Source organism: Cuculus canorus, chromosome 4 (genome assembly GCF_017976375.1).
Source record: "Cuculus canorus isolate bCucCan1 chromosome 4, bCucCan1.pri, whole genome shotgun sequence".
Lineage (NCBI taxonomy): Eukaryota > Metazoa > Chordata > Aves > Cuculiformes > Cuculidae > Cuculus > Cuculus canorus.
The window spans coordinates 63,272,105-63,289,581 of NC_071404.1; the positions used below are offsets into that span (position 1 = coordinate 63,272,105).

General features: G+C 49.4%; 1 protein-coding gene across 3 annotated transcripts; it reads right to left on the reverse strand.

The window, feature by feature from the left end:
• Positions 1 to 892: 892 nt before the first annotated feature.
• LOC128852044 (centrosome-associated protein CEP250-like) lies at positions 893 to 15,206 on the reverse strand. Of its 3 annotated transcripts, none has more exons than XM_054065438.1 (15): positions 14,856 to 15,206; positions 14,118 to 14,174; positions 13,746 to 13,831; positions 13,023 to 13,188; positions 9,518 to 9,645; positions 8,946 to 9,119; positions 7,875 to 8,019; positions 7,462 to 7,608; positions 7,071 to 7,289; positions 6,004 to 6,200; positions 5,261 to 5,388; positions 4,890 to 5,059; positions 3,398 to 3,565; positions 1,208 to 1,363; positions 893 to 1,050 (listed from the first exon to the last, which is right to left on the reverse strand). In XM_054065438.1, exons 1-15 carry the CDS (start codon positions 14,931 to 14,933, stop codon positions 985 to 987), a joined length of 2,085 nt encoding a protein of 694 aa, XP_053921413.1. In that variant the 5' UTR covers positions 14,934 to 15,206; the 3' UTR covers positions 893 to 984. The 3 variants fall into 3 exon arrangements, with proteins under 3 accessions (XP_053921413.1, XP_053921412.1, XP_053921411.1); XM_054065437.1 differs by having other exon boundaries at positions 9,518 to 9,648; XM_054065436.1 differs by having other exon boundaries at positions 9,518 to 9,699.
• Between the last annotated feature and the right edge of the window lie 2,271 nt (positions 15,207 to 17,477).

Below are 17,477 nucleotides of genomic sequence, written 5' to 3' on the forward strand. Positions count from 1 at the left end.
TCCTCTCACCAAGCACCCGCCCTGGCCAAGATGTCCAGAGAGAAGGAGTTGCTGGTGCAGGAGAAGGCTGACCTTGAGCTGCAACTGAGAGCCACAGAGTGGGACAGATAAGGCCTTTCAGAGCAGCAGGCAGAGGCCAGGTTAAGGGCAGGGAGGAGACCTGAGGCAGGACGTGATTTAATGTCTGTAATTATAGAGTATGCTATGATCTAAATGTTATTTTTTTGGCAGGTAAAGCCGGTAAAGCTCTCCTGAGTCTTGGGTTTATGGTCATGGACTTTGCCCATTGCTTTGTAGAGTCCAAAGCAAGCCCACTTCGTTCTGAAGTGAGGAATAATTAAACCACGAAGACTTCCACAGACTCCCCAAGTTTTCTCTCTGGTTTTAGTTTTAGTTTCTTGTCCTGTGCAATACAGACCTTTCCTTCTCAAGGAGTTTAGCAAGTGGACTGCAGAACTCAGGGCTATTAGACACACCCCTGGAGCAGCTGGAGGAAAAAGCAGAGGAACAACAGGACAACATCACCAAGAGATTTCTGCTCAGAGACTGGGCAGTGGTTTGGAGAAGTAAGTTTATTGAAAAAAATAAAAAAAAACAGACAGTGTCCACACACAAAGCAGAGAGTGACAGGAACAACACATAGGGGGAGGCTGATGGACCACTTTGGAAAAGGAGGGGACCCCCTTCCCGGTCTCTTCAGCAGCTAAACAGCAGCGGTTATGACCCCAACTCCACCCTCCCTCACCTCCCGCTCCAGCCCCTGGCAAAGGGAGAGAAGGGAGACTTGTGAGTTGGAATCGAAAACTAAACCAGCTTTACTATTATTACTTCATGAAATAGGAAAATAATATTAACAGTATATATATATATAAATACACAAAATCACACCGCCCTCAATGATGACAGCATCACTGATGCTGCAGTGCAGGCAAGCCTTGAGCCAAGCCCATGGCCACGGTTCCCCTGCTACGGCAGGTCCTCAGCTCAGCTCTGCATCTGCAGTGACTGCTGCTTGAAGTATCTCTTCAGTTTCCTGCGTTCGCATTCCACCTGCACATTGAAGAGAGAGAAGGTCACAGAAGCCTGCCACCAAACAAGGAGCAAGAGGCAAAGCAACAAGCAGAAGACTCCAAAGTGCTGGCTGTGGACAGGTGTTGTGTTCTGGCAGACTGTCAGGCTTTGCAGAGGCAGTGAAAACCTGGTTTACCTGCTTAAGCGTCCTACTCAAGTCAGCGTTGAATTCCTTCAACTTCCTCTTCTCTTTTTCCAGGCTGGCAATAATTCTCTGCAGACATTCCAGCTGCTGCAAGAAGAATCTCTTCTCTGAGAGCCAGGATTGCTGCTCCCCTTCGGCAATAGCCTCCTGGTATTCAGACAGGAAACTAGGTGAGCTAGTAGTACACAAAGGTTCGGCAACGGGAGAGGGAATGGACTCAGGAATGCTCAGGGCTAAATTCCAGTTCTTCCTTCTGTTTGGCCTTCCACAGGCCAAAGCAACACACTCTCTTCTGAGAGGGTTCTTCGCTCTAGGAGAGACCTTTACTGTCTAGAACATGGCTGAACCATGACAGATGGGGAAAAGTAGGATCAACCCGAGAAGCAGGTAGAATCCCTTCCTTTTCCAAAGTGCTTTATCAGCCTGCCCCTATGTGTTGTTTCTGTCGCTCTCTGTACTGTGTGCGGACACTGTCTGCTTTTTTTAATTTTTTCAATAAACGTATTTCTCCAAAACATTGCCCAGTCTCTGAGCAGAAATCTCCTGTGATGTTATCCTGTTGCTCCTCTGCTTTTTCCACTAGCTGTTCCAAGTGTGTTTCTAATAGCCCTGAGTTCTGCAGACCACATGCTAAACTCCTTGGTACAGGAGGTACGTATCCCTAAAAGACTGGAAGCTTTGATGGCTTTGAGGGAGTGCTGTCTAAGGTGGGAGTGCAGGCCAGTATCCAGTACTCACAGCCGTAGTTCAAAATTCACCCTGATGTATTCCACTGACCAGATGTGGATGGGTCAAACCCAGCACACCAGGCCAGGGCTCCTCACCAAGGCTCTGTGTTCTGAGTGGCTTTGCAGTGTCAATTTTTGCAGGTCTGTGCTGTGCTTTGCCGATGTTGTGGGTCTCTGCGCTGGTGACTGGTGAGTGCGCAGAGACTGCTCCTCCTAAGTGGCAGGACTCATGTGGAGCATCCGGACCAAAAGTCACAGCCAACCCGAGGGGGAAAAAAACAAATAACGCGGCCCTTTCCTTTGCTCCACTGGTCTCAGATGGGATTGTTGCACCCAGGATGAAGATGCTTTTAAAGTTGGTGCGGTATGACTCAAAGACTGATGGGCTCATATGTTCAGAAACCACTATGCCGCTGGGCTCCTAAGTCATTATCCGCCCACCTGGAGACACAGCTTCGTAAATGAGATTGGCAGTAGAAACACAGTCCATTCACAAGCCACCTGTGATTGAATCTCCAACAAACCCTTAGTCATCTAACAGGAAAACCTGTGGCATTGCTCAAGTGCCTTGCCTTGCCTTGCTGGTGAGGCTTTTCCTCGTCTCCAGATGCGTCCTGGGTGTCTTTCAATAGCGACACGCGCCCAGTTAGCGCTAAACGCAAGGCTGCCAGAGGGATGAAGCTAGCAGCTCCTTCAGAAAAAGTCATCTATTCTAAGTGGGATTTGGTAAAAATCCCTTCAGTTTTAAGGTATTCAGTAGATTCATTAAAGTACTGACATTCCAGGGACACAGGGTCGGTCATCTCTAAGTACTGCCCTCTCAGTTCAATGCCTGTAGGCACAGGCTGGAGCAATGCTGTCCTTCAGCAGTCTGCAGAAAGACAACCTTGGGTAGGACACAGGGAGGACTCTCGGTGCTACACCAGGAGATCTGGGCACAAAGCAACTTACCAGCAGGTGACCTAAAGCACAGCCCAGAAGACACCCGTTTTACTGCTCAGAAATACTTGAGAGAAGTCTTTAAAAATCTTTTTTTTTTTTTTTTTCCTTTGGTCAACAATCCTGCAATGCACCTCCGTTGCCCGCAGGTGAAAACCCCAGCCTCGTGGGGATTCAGTCATACAAACTCAGTTTGGTCTTCAACAGAGTTAAGGCCATAAGCACGCATCAGTAAACATCAAAAGAGAACCACTAAGAGAACTGAGAAGGTACTCTGAGGTGAGTCTGCATAAAACCACAACACAAGAGCAACACAAAAATCTAAAATGAGAGGTGAGTTTCTGCCTGGCTTACTAGGAGAGGTTTCCTTCCGAGTCCCAAAGAGAGCCTTCCTCACCTTTCACCTCACCAAATTCACTGCAGGAAAACACGTAAGACATGCTCTGCACAGCCCAATATCCAGCTCTAGCCTTGCAAAAATAATCACAGAAAGTCTCCTTTTCACAGGCTTTACCTCTTGCTTGGCATTTTCAGCTCTGTCTCGCTCCTCTTCTTGTTGAGCTTGCATGGCAGCAACCTTCTGCTTCATATCTAACAGCTCCTTCTCGTGCTGCTCTTCTCTCTCTGCCTTCTCTTTTTCACATTTCTTCAGCATCTCTTGTACCTCTTTCCGTTCGCTTGCCTGATGAGTGAAGGAAAAGACGGGAAGATGGAGTCCCAGCCAAGGTCCTCCAAAAAAATGTGAAGCTTCATCCTTCCCACAGAACCCCATCTGAGTAGTGCACAGTAGTGGCTTTGTGCCCTCCATAAATCCTCTGTCCTACCCGGGAACAGAAAAGGAGAGCCAGCAGGTCCAAGAATCACAGAATTGTAGCATCATGTACTTTGGAAGGACCTTTCAAAGCATTGAGTCCAACCATAAAGGAAAGGAGACATGACCTTTCCCTCTCTGATGGATACCTGTTCCCTAGCATTTCCCACTGTTCTCAAGAGTCTCTCAAGGTTTCAAAGCTCACCTCCCTTTTCACCAATGAAAAGATGCAGATGGAGTGTAGGCTGAGAAAGAGGCCAGGAACCCCACGCCCTACACACAAGACAGACCACAAATTGATATACCAGGAACAAGAGGCCTGTTCCGTATGCTTCAAGCCCACACATAATGCCTCTGTCAGCCGTGAAGGGACAGAAAGGAAGGAACACACTCATCTTAGGCCCACGCTGAACCTGGGGCTGCACTGACTGACCCAGCACAGTCAGAATCCTAGAATCATAGAATGCTTGGGGTGGAAGGGACCTTAAAGCTCATCCAGTTCCAACCCCACTGCCATGGGTGGGGACACCTCCCACTGGATCAGGTTGCTCAAAGGTCATCCAGCCTGGCCTTGAACACCTCCAGGGATGGGACATCCACGGCTTCTCTGGGCAAACTGTGCCCGTATCTCACCACCCTCACAGGAAAAAAACTCATCTAAATCCCTCCTCTTCCAGCTCAAAGACATTCCCCTTGGTGCTATCCCTGCACTCCCTGATAAAGAGCCCCTCCCCAGCTTTCCTGTAGGCCCCCTTTAAGTACTGCAGGGCTGCTATAAGATCTCCCCGGAGCTTACTTCTCCACGCTGAACTACCCCAACGCTCTCAGCCTGTCCTCAAATGGGAGATGCACCAGCCCTCAGATCATCTCTGTGGCCTCCTCTGCACTCGCACTAATAGATCCACGGCCTTCCTGGGCTGAGGACTCCAGAACTGCACACAGGACTCCAGGGGAGGTCTCGGGAGAGCAGAGTAGAAGGGCAGAATCCCCTCCCTTGACCTGCCAATCACACTGCTTTTGATGTCCTGAGGGCCTTCACCTGCCTGCAACTATGAGCTACTGGCTCTACTGCCTGGCCTAGCAACGTGCCACCTGTGACAGATGATACCTGCCATCTCACCCACTCAGGCTACTATTCCTCTAAAGCCAGACCACAAAGCTTCCTTCAAGAATTCAGAAGCATGTTGTTTCCTACCAGGTCTCGCAGGGGCTTGCTTATTTCCGCTTCACGGGTACCTTCCTGAAGTTTGAAGGCATTCTCACACTGCTGTTCTGTCAGTAAGAGCTGCTGTGCCGCGATTTCCCGTTTTTGCCTCAGGAGAGATCTCTCTCTTTCCAGCTCAGACTGAAGGCACTTCAATTCCCCTGCAAACACCACAAAGGGCAAGATTAGATTCTACACGGACAATGTTTCTGACTTTACTGACCTGAGGCCATTTGAATTTCAGTGCAGGGAAGATCCGTCTCCAGCTCCATCACTCATCAGAAGCACTGCAGACAGAGCTATCTCTACACCTTCTTCCCCAGGCAGGGGATCGTCAAAAACAAAGCACAAGAAGCTCTCACCCCGCATCACTTCCTTGGTCTGCATGACTGCATCAAGTCGGATTTCAAGCTCACTCCTGGTGATCTCCAGCCGAGATAAGTGCTGCTGAGCCTCAAACAGGCTGGATTCCAGAATCTCCTTCCCTGACCTACAAGTTGTGTGTATGGAGAGAAATGAGTTTCTTGCTCCCGACACACAAAGCGAGTGTCTCTAAACAGTACGTGCTAAGGAGTACAGGACCCAGACATCTATGACGGCAAGAACCCTGAAGCCTGACGAGAATCCCAAGGAGATTTCCCTGCTGCTGGGGTATTCAACCCTGGCTCCTGCACCACACTTCACAGCAGTTAGCTTAGAAACAGAAGGCCCTCAAGATTTTTAGCGCTGGCCTCTAACTTCAGCCCAAATGGCAGCGTCCTGTTCACAACATCCATAGGTAATAGCCTTGAGTTGTGAAGGCCACACGCTAAACTCCTTGGGAAGGAAAGATCTGTGTTCAAATGCACAGAACAAGAAACTAAAATCACAGAGAAAACTCAAGGTTCAGTAAAGGTCTGTGTGGTTTAATTATTCCTCAATTTAGAGCCAAGTGGGCTTGATTTGGATTCCACAAAGGAATGAGCAAGGGGCAGAACCATAAGCTCCAGGCTCAGGAGAGCTTGGCCAGCTTTAGCTGTCAAAATAATAACATTTAGATCACAGCATACTCTATAATTACAGATATTAAAGCGTGTCCTGCCTCAGGTCTCCTCCCTGCCCTTACCTGGCCTCTGCCAGCTGCTCTGAAAGGCTTTGTCTGTCCCACTCTGTGGCTCTCAGTCGCACCTCAAGGTCAGTCTTCTCCTGCACCAGCAATTCCTTCTCTCTGGACATCTTGGCCAGGGCGTGTGCTTGGCGAGAGGACTCCTGTCGCAGCTCCTCCAGCCCATTGCTCACCAACTCCTGTGGCTGCTGGGAGACCTGTGAGTGGGACAGCGGACAGTGAGAGGCATCCACTGGGCATGCACTGATGTTCTGCGCTGCCAAAAGGCACCAGCACTGCTGACCTGAGCGGGATGGGGAAGGCCTCCCTGGGTGGCCTGGGAGCAGACAGCTCCTTCAGGAGACACCTATGCACCCCAGGCAAAACCACCCCACTTTCCACAAGTGCCACCTCACCAAATGAGATTTTATCAGAATCTATTTCCGTGCTGGAAATTTCCAGGAAAGGTTTTCCAAAAGCAACTTCGCTCACTGAAGAAAGTGAGTTTTTTCTTCTAGAAAAACCAAGTGTCACCTCCTTCAGTGAATCGAGCTGCAGAATACAATGAGGTGACGCTTGGCAGGGAACAGCCCCTCTGCGGAGCAACGTCATTTGGTCTTTTATAGAAATCTGTGCCCATAGAGACAGCGGACGCTGTTCAGCACCTCATGTCACAACACTCTTTACTTCTCCTTACACAAAGAGGCAGTCCAGTTTGCCAGCCGGTGAATACCTGGCCGCTGTGCAAGCTTGAAGATTAACCACAATATTTTCCCTTTTTCGTCAACACAAGCCTCTGCTGCATATTGGCCAAACATACCAGTTACTCCAAAACTAAGCCTCTCTAGTGGAGAACAGGACAGAACAGGTGGATTCAAGGGATCTGTAGACGCAGAGGACAACTCGGAGAATTGCAGGACTGCTCTGCAAGTCATCAGCACCTTTCCCACAAGAAGCAAACAAAGACGCCTGCCCTCCACCACCACCAAGTGTCTGCGTGACAAAAACCCCACAGAATACAACAGCCACAGCTTCACTGAGCCCAGCAGACAAACGCCCACCCAGCAGCACCAGGGTATGGGTCTCACTTGGAGTTGCTCTTCCTTCTCCTTCCTCAGTGCTGTCAGTTCGACCTGCAGCCCCTTCTCTTGCTCCTCTGCTTTCTTCAGCAGCTGCTCCAGGTGGGCTTTCTCTGCAGAGAGCTCTTCATTCATTCTTTCACACAATTGCAGCTTCTCCTGATCAGAGACCTTTCTTCTCTCCACCTCATCCACTTTTCTTGACAAAGCTTCATTCTCTTGCTCCAGCTACAACCACAGAAGCACAGAGGCAATAAAATACAGTCGGATCTACTAGGAAGAAGGAGGTCTGGCTTGCACAGAGAAAGGAACATTTCCATATTCAGCTGGTCATACTGGCAAAAGGCAAGAGGCCAGCTGGAGATCAACGCCTGCCAAAATCTTGGGCATCTCAGCTCACCTGCAGCACAAGCTTGTTCAGCTGCACTTTATCTGATGCAAGAGCTTCATTGACACTGCTCATGTTGGCTGTTGCAGCACGTAGATCAGCTACTTCAGCACTCAGCTTATTCTGAGCCCCTGTCAACTCTGCCACTGACTGCTCTGCCTGCAGAGACAAGAGAACCAAGGGAGGAAAATCTCTCACTTCAAGCACCAACTCCACATCCCCTGTGAGCCTCTGACATTCCTCCAGGTCAGTGTTCCCCACAGGCACATCAAGGAATAACTACCCCAATGAGCCTGTGTGCTCCGATCACTGTTTTCTAAGAAGGAGAACAACATTTCCTCTGTCTTCCACTGACAGAAAGAGCATCTGCAGTGCTCTTGCTGTCACAACTCCCTCTCCCACAAGTCCTGCCTAGGTGACCCTACCTTCTCCAGTGCTATGGCAAGCTCATGTTTCTCTTGCTGCAGCAGACCCCTCTGAAGGTGCAATTCCTCCAGTTCTTCTCTCATAGCTACCAACTTGCTCTGTAGAAAGGCATCTTTTCTTTTAAATGCACCCAACTCCTTCAGGCTACAAGAAGGGGAAAAGACAGACGACTTTTTAATGTAAAAACATCCTCATTTCCATTACCAAGAGCAATCTATGTCCCAGATAAGGTAGTTTGAGTATTTCCAACACCTTTATAGTTACACTATGGAACTATATGGACGTAAGGAACGCTGTCAACTCTTTGTTATTGATACAGGTGAAATGTTTGTCATCGAGAAAGTAAAACAGGCTTTAAGAAAGCACAGAATGTTTCCAGAAAGTTCACGTACTCTCAGAAAACTAACTCCCTGCCTGTTACTTCTCTCTCCTCTTTAATACACTGGATACAAGACTCTCCAAAGTTCTTCTTTGCGTAAGACAGAATTTTTAAGCCCAAATTTATATTCCCGCAATTACCCTTGCCTTCAGCAGTGAAACGATCAAAAAGCCTGCAATCTGCATGGGGAGGAGATGCCTAGGAATTTCCAACCCAATATCACAGGATCAGAGGCTGATTCTGGCTGGCAGGGGCCCTAGGACGCCTCTAGCCCAACCTTCAACGCAAAGCAGCTGGGGTCAGCTATGGCATCAGTCCAGCTTGCTCAGGGCTCTATCCACTTGGGTCTTCCAAACTCTCAGGGTTGGAATCTGCACAAACTCTCTGAGCAACCTGTTCTGCTCCACAATTTCAGTTCTTGCTTCTCCTTAAAGGCAGCCTAAAGCTCTTTCGCTTCAGCTTATGCCCATCATCAACTACTCTGGTCAGGTTTGGAATGATTTTTCAAGGCTCACAAAGAAAAGCACATGCAGGCAGCTGCGCTGTACCTCAGCAGGCAGGCAGACCTGCTCAAGGGCTCCATTTGCCCTTCTATGCTACCAATGACAAGCACGCAAAATTCTCTCTTCTCAGGCTGGCCTCCTCAATCCAGCAATGCCCAACCCTGCCTAGAGAAAGCTTTAACGCTCACAGTAACTCTTGGTCACAACGTGCTCTCTCCATTGCTTCTTGCTGCTCCCTCTTGCCTAAGTCTTCCTTCAGCTGCAGTTCCACGTTACTTTGATGCAGACGTGAGGCTTCTTGCTCCATTACTTCACGCTGTTGCTGTAGCTCTTCCCTGCTCTTCTCAAGTTTGATACAGTGACTGCAGAGACAAGGCTATGTTAGAAGAATGAAGAGGCTTGAAGAGTCGTGGATCCTATTTGCACCATTCCACAAGGTAACTGGACAAGGAAAGAGAAAGGAAGGCAGGCTTCTAACTTCCTTCAGTCAGAGCTAGTGGCTAGGAAAGGGCACCCAAAGAACAGAATTCAGGGAAGCAGCATCTTGTGAGAGAGGCATCTTTAGAACACTGCTCTCAATCTCCAAGACAGCCTCAGCATCGACAGGACAGCATGAAAAACAGCGACATGAGGATGCTAAAGTGTCAAACAGAGGCACACATATAGTAGGGCAGGCAAGTCCTATGCCCACAACACCTGTGAACTCTCCAAATTGGAAGCAGAATGCCTGTAGAACGCAGGAGAAGGAGGAAACACGCACCTTCTGAGCGCTTCTACCAGAGACTGGAGGTGCTGTTGTTGGATGCTGGACATCTTGCATTCCACCTCCAATTCCTCAACTCTTTGCTGCAGCTTCCTGCACTTCTCTTCCTCCTGCCTGTGCTGCTGCTGCTGCAAGAAATTGAGAGAGTCCTGCTTGGCAGAAAGCTCTTCTTCTAGGGCCTGCAAGGAATGGGCAGGGAAAGAGCACAACCAAGCAATAAGGAGCCCGCAAGGTGGCTCTGCCTGTCATACAGCTAAACACACAAAGACAAAAAGAAATGTCAGTTCAAGCCTTCACAGTCTCTGCACATATCTTTCAGAGAAGACAGACTAGAATCACAGAATCACAGAATCATTAAAAGTTGGAAAAGACCTTTAAGATCAATCAAGTCCAACTGTCGGCAGCACCTCCAAAACCTACTAAAACACGTCCCAAAGTGCCACGTCTATGCAGTTTCTGAACACCTCCAGGAATAGGGCCTTCACCACTTGCCTGGACAGCCAGTGCTTGCCAACCCTTTCCACGAAGGAATTTTCCTTAAGAGCCAATCTAAACTTACCCTGGCACAACTTGAGGACGTTTCCTCTCATCTTATCATTTGCTACCTGGGAGAAGAGACTGACTCCCTCTCACTACAACCTCCTTTCAGGGAGCTGCAGAGAGCGATGAGAGGTGCCCCCTCAGCCTCCTCCTCTCCACATCAAACAGCCCCACGTCCCTCAGCCACTCTCCATAACACCCCTGTGCTCCAGAACCTTCACCAGCTTCATTGCACTTCTCTGGACACACCGTAGCCCCTCAACATCTTTCTTGTACTGAGGGGGCCAAAACTAAACACAGGATTCAAGGTGCGGCATCATCAGCACCGAGTACAGGGGGAACGATCCCTTCCCTACTCCTGCCTGCCAGACCATTGCTGATACTGGCCGGGATGCTTTTGGCCACCTTGGCCACCTGGGCACACTGCGGGCTCGTGGTCAGCCACTGTCGTCCAGCAGCCCCAGGTCCTTTTCTCTCGGGCAGCTTTCCAGCCACAAGGTTGCACAGGTCTCTTAAAATGCCACTGCAACCACTTAAAGATACCACTCCCCTTCTGAGCAGTACAAGACAGCAGACAGTGACTTTCTCCCACTCCCTTGGCTCAAACGAATAGAGCTTTGAATGTTGCAGAGTTCACAACAAAAAGCACAAATAGAAAGATGCAAGCCTATTCTTTGCCTCAGGAAAAGAATTCAGAGCTACACAGTTTGTTTCTTTCTCCTCCTTGGGAGAGCAGGAGTCCCTCTCGGACTCAGGGACGGCATAATCATCTCTCTGCTGCTTGTCAAAAACCAAAACAAGAGGACAACACAGACAGGTGGATTCAAGGGATCTGTAGAAGCAGAGGGCAACTCGGGAGAATTGCAGGACAGCTCTGCAAGTCATCAGCACCTTTCCCACAAGAAGCAACTTGTTGATTAAACAGGTTTCAAACAATCCATTTGACACAGGTGCTGCCATGAATATACCAACAAATACCTGAATAGTTGGAAATCTAACCCTTTTCTACCACCTCATCAAAAACTGGACTAGTTCAGCCACAGCCGAGATCCCAAGTGCACGCCTGGCCTCCCAGTGCAGGGTCCAAGGTATGTTTTGTTTACCCGCAGAAGGAGGGGTATGTCTTAATCACCAAAGCCCTCTGCAAAGCAGTCCAGAATGGAAGTTTCTTCCCAGGCTTGCTCACAGAGCAGAAGGTGAAGATATCCTTTTTCAGAGAAGAGCTGCTGCACCCTCAATGTGCAAAACACTGTGCTGCACCACTGCTGCTTCCCTGAGGAGTACTTGATACCATCCACCACTGCAGCTGCTTCCCTGAGGAGTACTTGACACCACCACACAGCTACCTATGAGCATGCACTGCTGGATGCAACTTGGGATGGCACACGCATACAGTTGTGCTTTCAGTTTGGGAAAGCTGCTCATGAGCAATAGGACCCTTTCTAAAATAAGCAATCTACCAAGTCAACTTCCTATGAAATATTTTGTTTCTAAGGTCAGAAACTACAATTTCTATCAATAATAAAGCGTTCCCTAAGTCAGCACTGGAATAATGAGAAGACTTCCAGGATTTCCATTTAGCAAAATACACCTCTGGCTGTTTGGTTTTTTTTTTTTCCGCCCCACCTAGCCCTGGAAACCCACTCCTGGCTTGAGACAAATGCAAATTGAGCTTCAAGAGCACACCAATTTCCCCTCAACATCTTGTGATATAAGGCTATGAATGTTGTTGAACTTAAAGAAAAGTGAAGTACAAGTTTTGCATAACAAACGTTACTGTTTGGTACACTGGGCACTTACCACAAGCGTGACATTTACAGACTTTGCTTAATCAGATAATCCTTTTGCTGCACAAAAATGTAATTCTGCTGATACCACCGTAATCACAACAATATAAAAATGCAGAAAGCACAGAAAACTTAGTCAACATTGCATAAATACCAAGATTACTTTGAATGCATTAGCCCTAGCACCTCTTGCCTCTATTTCCTTCAAGATCAATCAAGGCCAACTGTCAGCCCAGCACCACCATGCCTACTAAACCATGTCCCAAAGTGCCACGTCTACACAGTTTCTGAACACCTCCAGGAATGGGGCCTTCACCACTTGCCTGGGTAGTCTCTTCCTGTGCTCGTCAACCCTTTCCATGAAGGAATTTTCCCTAGTAGCCAATCTAAACTTCCCCTGGCACAACTTGAGACCGTTTCCTGTCATTCTATCATTTGTTACCCGGGAGAAGAGACTGATGCCCCCTCGCTACAATCTCCTTTCACGGAGCTGCAGAGAGCAATGAGAGGTGTCCCCCCAGCCTCCTCTTCTCCAGATCAAACACCCCCAGGTCCCTCAGCCACTACTACAGAAGGGGCATCAAGAACTGGAGGTGCCAGAGAAGCAGCCTCAGCACACCTGCCACTCCACTTCAGAGAAGGAAACGCCCACCCTTCTTCTGCAGGACCAGATTTCAACAAAGAAAACTGATCACCATTCACCAGCCTCTTGCAGAGGCATCAAACAGTCTTGCTAGAGGAAGGCAAAATCGAGTCCCTCCAAAGCCAGGGTCAGAGTTGCTTACAACAGGCTGCTGGTAAGGGAGGCCTGTCTCATTCTTCTGTTGACTACTCTGAACCTGACAACAGACAGACCTCTCCAGTCTCCACTGCTCTGGACAGAGATTCAACAACTATTAGAAAGACGAGTGATCCTGCGTGAGTGCCCTACAGTGTCCAACCACAGCAAGCATTTGTCTTTGACACCAAGCAGCAAGGTCACAGCATGCAGGCATCTTCCATCACCAGGATTTGCTGATGATTCTCCATCTCACACCCCTGTCTTCTGCTTGTCAAAACACACAGATCCTCACTGTAGCCACTCCTTTCACACAGCAAGTTCTCCACGCTGGAAATGAAACGCGCTCTCATTCCACTCTGGCATCACATCTGGCACTCCCGTAGCTTATCCTTACCTCCAATTCACGGTACCAATCACGCTCCTTCGATGGCAGCTCCTCCCAGGCCTTCATGCTATCCACTGTCAGTTTTCCAACTTCTTCTTTAAGGGCTAAATTAACCTCATTAGCTTTACGAAGGTGCTCCTGCAGGAAAGCGTTCTCTTCTCTCAGGTACTCACATCTGAGAAAGGGACAAACGGCAATGAGGCCCCTCAACAACTGCTACCCACAAGCAGCATCCCCATGATTTTCCAACTCCCTCAACGCTGACTTTCCTGTCCAACTGAGAGGAAGTAAAAGGGCTTTCTAGAATTAACTAAGACCTCTGTCATGGCAAACTCACTTGCTTCTCTTTGCTTTAAGCCTTCCACTTCCATCTGCAGCTTTGGTTTCCCCTTCCGCTTCAATGATGCCCACAGTTAATCTCTTGCCTCCCCTCTGTGCTGCCTGCTCATTGGATGCACCCCCTGTCTCTAGCACTGTCCTCAGGCTCTCACTTACTGGGCCACAGAAGAACATCAGCTAGAAAGGGATCTTGGGAGGTCACCCAGAATAACTCCCTGCTCCAAACAGAGACATTCAGCACACAACACCGTTCCCGCAGTTGTAGTCCTTTCTCCTTTCAAAGTTGCTTGCCCAACCACTTCCCTCGGGGAGACCAGTTATCACAGACGGGTTTTCCCTCATTTCTATGATCCTCTAGGATACCAAGCATGAAGCAATGCTTCTTCCTTGTACCTTCGCTGCTCCTCTTCCAAAAGAAGAAGTGCTTTCTTAAGGCCAGGGTCTTCTGTGGCTCCATCCCACGTGCCTGAAAAGGATTCCTTAAGAAAAAAGGAAATGGTTAGTCCAGTTCTTGTCTCCCCTAGCTAACGACTGTTAGCATCTATCGCTCTCCCCTCCATGTGTCAGGTATCTCAGGAGCTCATGGCTTCCTCCAGGAATAAGTGTCACGACACCTGGACAAAACACCGATGGGCAGACTTACAGCGCTTCTTCAAACCCTCGGGTAGAAAAATTTTCTTTTCCTCTGGTACTGCACTGGGGAGCTTTTGCCTGTGTTAACGAATGCTACGGACACTACGGTTAGTCAGCAACGCACACACTCACCCCTGCTGCTTGCAGATGCTCCTCCAACACTCGAGACTGAGTCTGGTACTTCAGCACCTAGACAGATACACAGAATGAAGATCACAGACTCAGAGACTAGCTTCGGTTGGAAGGGCCCTTCAAGATCACCTAGGCTTGCAACTAGATGATCTCGAAGGGCCCTTCCAACCCAAACTACTCTATCGGTCTATCAGCCTAGCTCCAACCCCCTGCGATGGGGTTACAAGTGCAACTTGTAGCACAGTCATCTCTTCCCGCGTTAGCTCTTCTCTAAGCCTCTACAGCCCAAGCACAGCACTGCCCAGAAAGCCAACAAGTCGTTACAGACTTTAAGAGTAACGAAATAGAGAGAGGGTTTCTTTCCAAGGCAGCGCCATCGGTTCATCCGAAGGCAGCGGCAGCAAGCAGAACGATCACAGAATCCTACAATGGTTTAGGCTGGAAGAGACCTTCAAGATCACTCAGTCTCAACCCTGCTGCCTGGGCAGGGACACCACTGCATCAGGTGGCTCACAGCCCCGGCCAGCCTGGCCTCGAACCCCTCCAGGGACGGGGCAGCCACAGCTTCTCCGAGCAACCCGTGCCAGGGCCTCCCCGCCCTCACAGTGCACAACCGCACCCCAACAGCTCACCGAAATCTCCCCTCTTTCCGCTTCCAACCTTTCCCGGCGCCCCATCCCCGCCGACCGAGAGCCCCTCCCCAGCTCTCCCGCCGCCCCGCCTCCGGCTCTCCCTCACCTTGGTCCGCAGCTCCCACACCAGCACCTCCTGCGTGACCTCCTGCCGCCACTGCCTGGACTCACTCCGGGCCGCCATCACGGCGGGGTTCGCTCGCCCACAGCCCCTTACAACGGCCTCGCCGCGAGGGCGGGACGCGCGGCAGGTGCCGCCGGGGGCGGGGCCGCGGGGCCGCCGAGGGGCTCGTGGCCTTCTCGCCCCGCAGTTCCTGCCCCGGCGGCACCTCCCGCTGCGTCAGGCTGCTCCGAGCCCCGGCCGGGCCTGGGACGCCGCCGGGGAGGGGGCGGCCGCAGCTTCCCTGCGGGACCTGTGCCTCGCCACCCTCGCAGGAGACAATCTCTTCCCAAGCTGAGAGCAACTCAGCTCACCTGCAGCACAAGCTTGTTCAGCTGCTCTTTATCTGATGCAAGAGCTTCATTGACACTGCCCATGTTGGCTGTTGCAGCACGTAGATCAGCTACTTCAGCATTCAGCTTACTCTGAGCTCCCGTCAACTCTGCCACTGACTGCTCTGTCTGCAGAGACAAGACAACCAAGGCAGGAAAATCTCTCACTTCAAGCACCAACTCCGCATCCCCTGTGAGCCTCTGAGATTCCTCAAGGTCTGTGTTCCCCATAGGCACACTGAGGAATAACTACCCCAACGAGCCTGTGTGCTCTGAAGCTTGCAATGATCTGAAGTGTTAACTTTTGGTCTTTGTCTTGTCCTTGCTTCTTTTAGAAACAAATTCTTTGGTTTTGACTTGGCAATTTTCTGCGGCTTAAAATACCAGTGAGGGTAGTTACCTACCCAAACTGCTGGAGTTGTATTTTCTCTGTATGCCTATGAAGAGTTTATGTGATCTAATGCTCTCAGGATTGGTAGGGTTGGCTATGAAAGGACTGAAATAGTTTCATTCTAATAAGGCATATTTTTTTTACTATAATGTTAATTCTAGTCTGCTATTTAGCTTTCAGAAATCCCGTTATCTCAATGAAGCCTTAAGGAGTTTCAGTGTCCAGTTGACTTTATTTCTAAGGAAAGGAGCCTTTGTCTTCTGGATTTATGTGAATAAAAATAATATTCTGAAAATGAAGCTTTGCACTTTTACTTGGCAGTAAATAGTCTTTTTACAGAGATCATGACTTTTATGTCGTTCATCATGACTTGACACTACTAAATTAACTAAGTTAGAGCAGGGTTAAATTCAGCTCCAAGTCTTGTAACAAGCCATTCAATTGATCTGATACTCAGCAATTGGGAGCAATTGCAGCCGGGCAACTGATTCAAGTTCCCCTAAAGCCAACTGTTGCAGGGAAAGATGGGTGAGAAGAAATGGGCTTTGTTTTTCCCACTTCACCTATCCTCAAGAACTCCAGCTACGACAGAAGCACAGAGGAAATAAAATACAGTCAGATCTACTAGGAAGAAGGAGGTCTGACTTGCACAGAAAAAGGAACATTTCCATATTCAGTTGGTCATACCGGCATACAAGCATTTACTCCACATCCCCTGTGAGCCTCTGACATTCCTCCAGGTCAGTGTTCCCCATAGGCACATCAAGGAATAACTACCCCAATGAGCCTGTGTGCTCCGATCACTATTTTCTAAGAAGGAGAACAACATTTCCTCTGTCTTCCACTGACAGAAAGAGCGTCTGCAGTAGTCTTGCTGTCACAACTCCCCCTCCCACAAGTCCTGCCTAGGTGACCCTACCTTCTCCAGTGCCATGGCAAGCTCATGTTTCTCTTGCTGCAGCAGAACAACACATAGGGGCAGGCTGATGGAGCACTTTGGAAAAGGAAGGGATTCTACCTGCTTCTCGGGTTGATCCTACTTTTCCCTTCTGTCGGGGTTCAGCCCCCTTCCCGGTCTCTTCAGCAGCTAAACAACGGAGGTTATGACCCCAACTCCACCCTCTCTCACCCCCACTCCAGCCCCCGGCAAAAGGAAAGAAGGGAGACTTGTGAGTTGGAATCGAAAACTAAACCAGCTTTACTATTATTACTTCATGAAAAAGGAAAATAATATTAACAGTATATATACAAATACTCAAAATCACGCCTCCCTCGATGACAACAGCATCACTGACGCTGCAGTGCAGGCAAGCCTTGAGCCAAGCCCATGGCCATGGTTCCCCTGCTACGGCAGGTCCTCAGCTCAGCTCTGCATCTGCAGTGACTGCTGCTTGAAGTATCTCTTCAGTTTTCTGCGTTCGCATTCCACCTGCACGTTGAAGAGAGAGAAGGTCACAGAAGCCTGCCACCAAACAAGGAGCAAGAGGCAAAGCAACAAGCAGAAGACTCCAAAGTGCTGGCTGTGGACAGGTGTTGTGTTCTGGCAGACTGTCAGGCTTTGCAGAGGCAGTGAAAACCTGGTTTACCTGCTTAAGCGTCCTACTCAAGTCAGCGTTGAATTCCTTCAACTTCCTCTTCTCTTTTTCCAGGCTGGCAATAATTCTCTGCAGACATTCCAGCTGCTGCAAGAAGAATCTCTTCTCTGAGAGCCAGGATTGCTGCTCCCCTTCGGCAATAGCCTCCTGGTATTCAGACAGGAAACTAGGTGAGCTGGTAGTACACAAAGGTTCGGAGGGCCAGAATCAACACAACGGGAGAGGGAATGGACTCAGGAATGCACAGGGC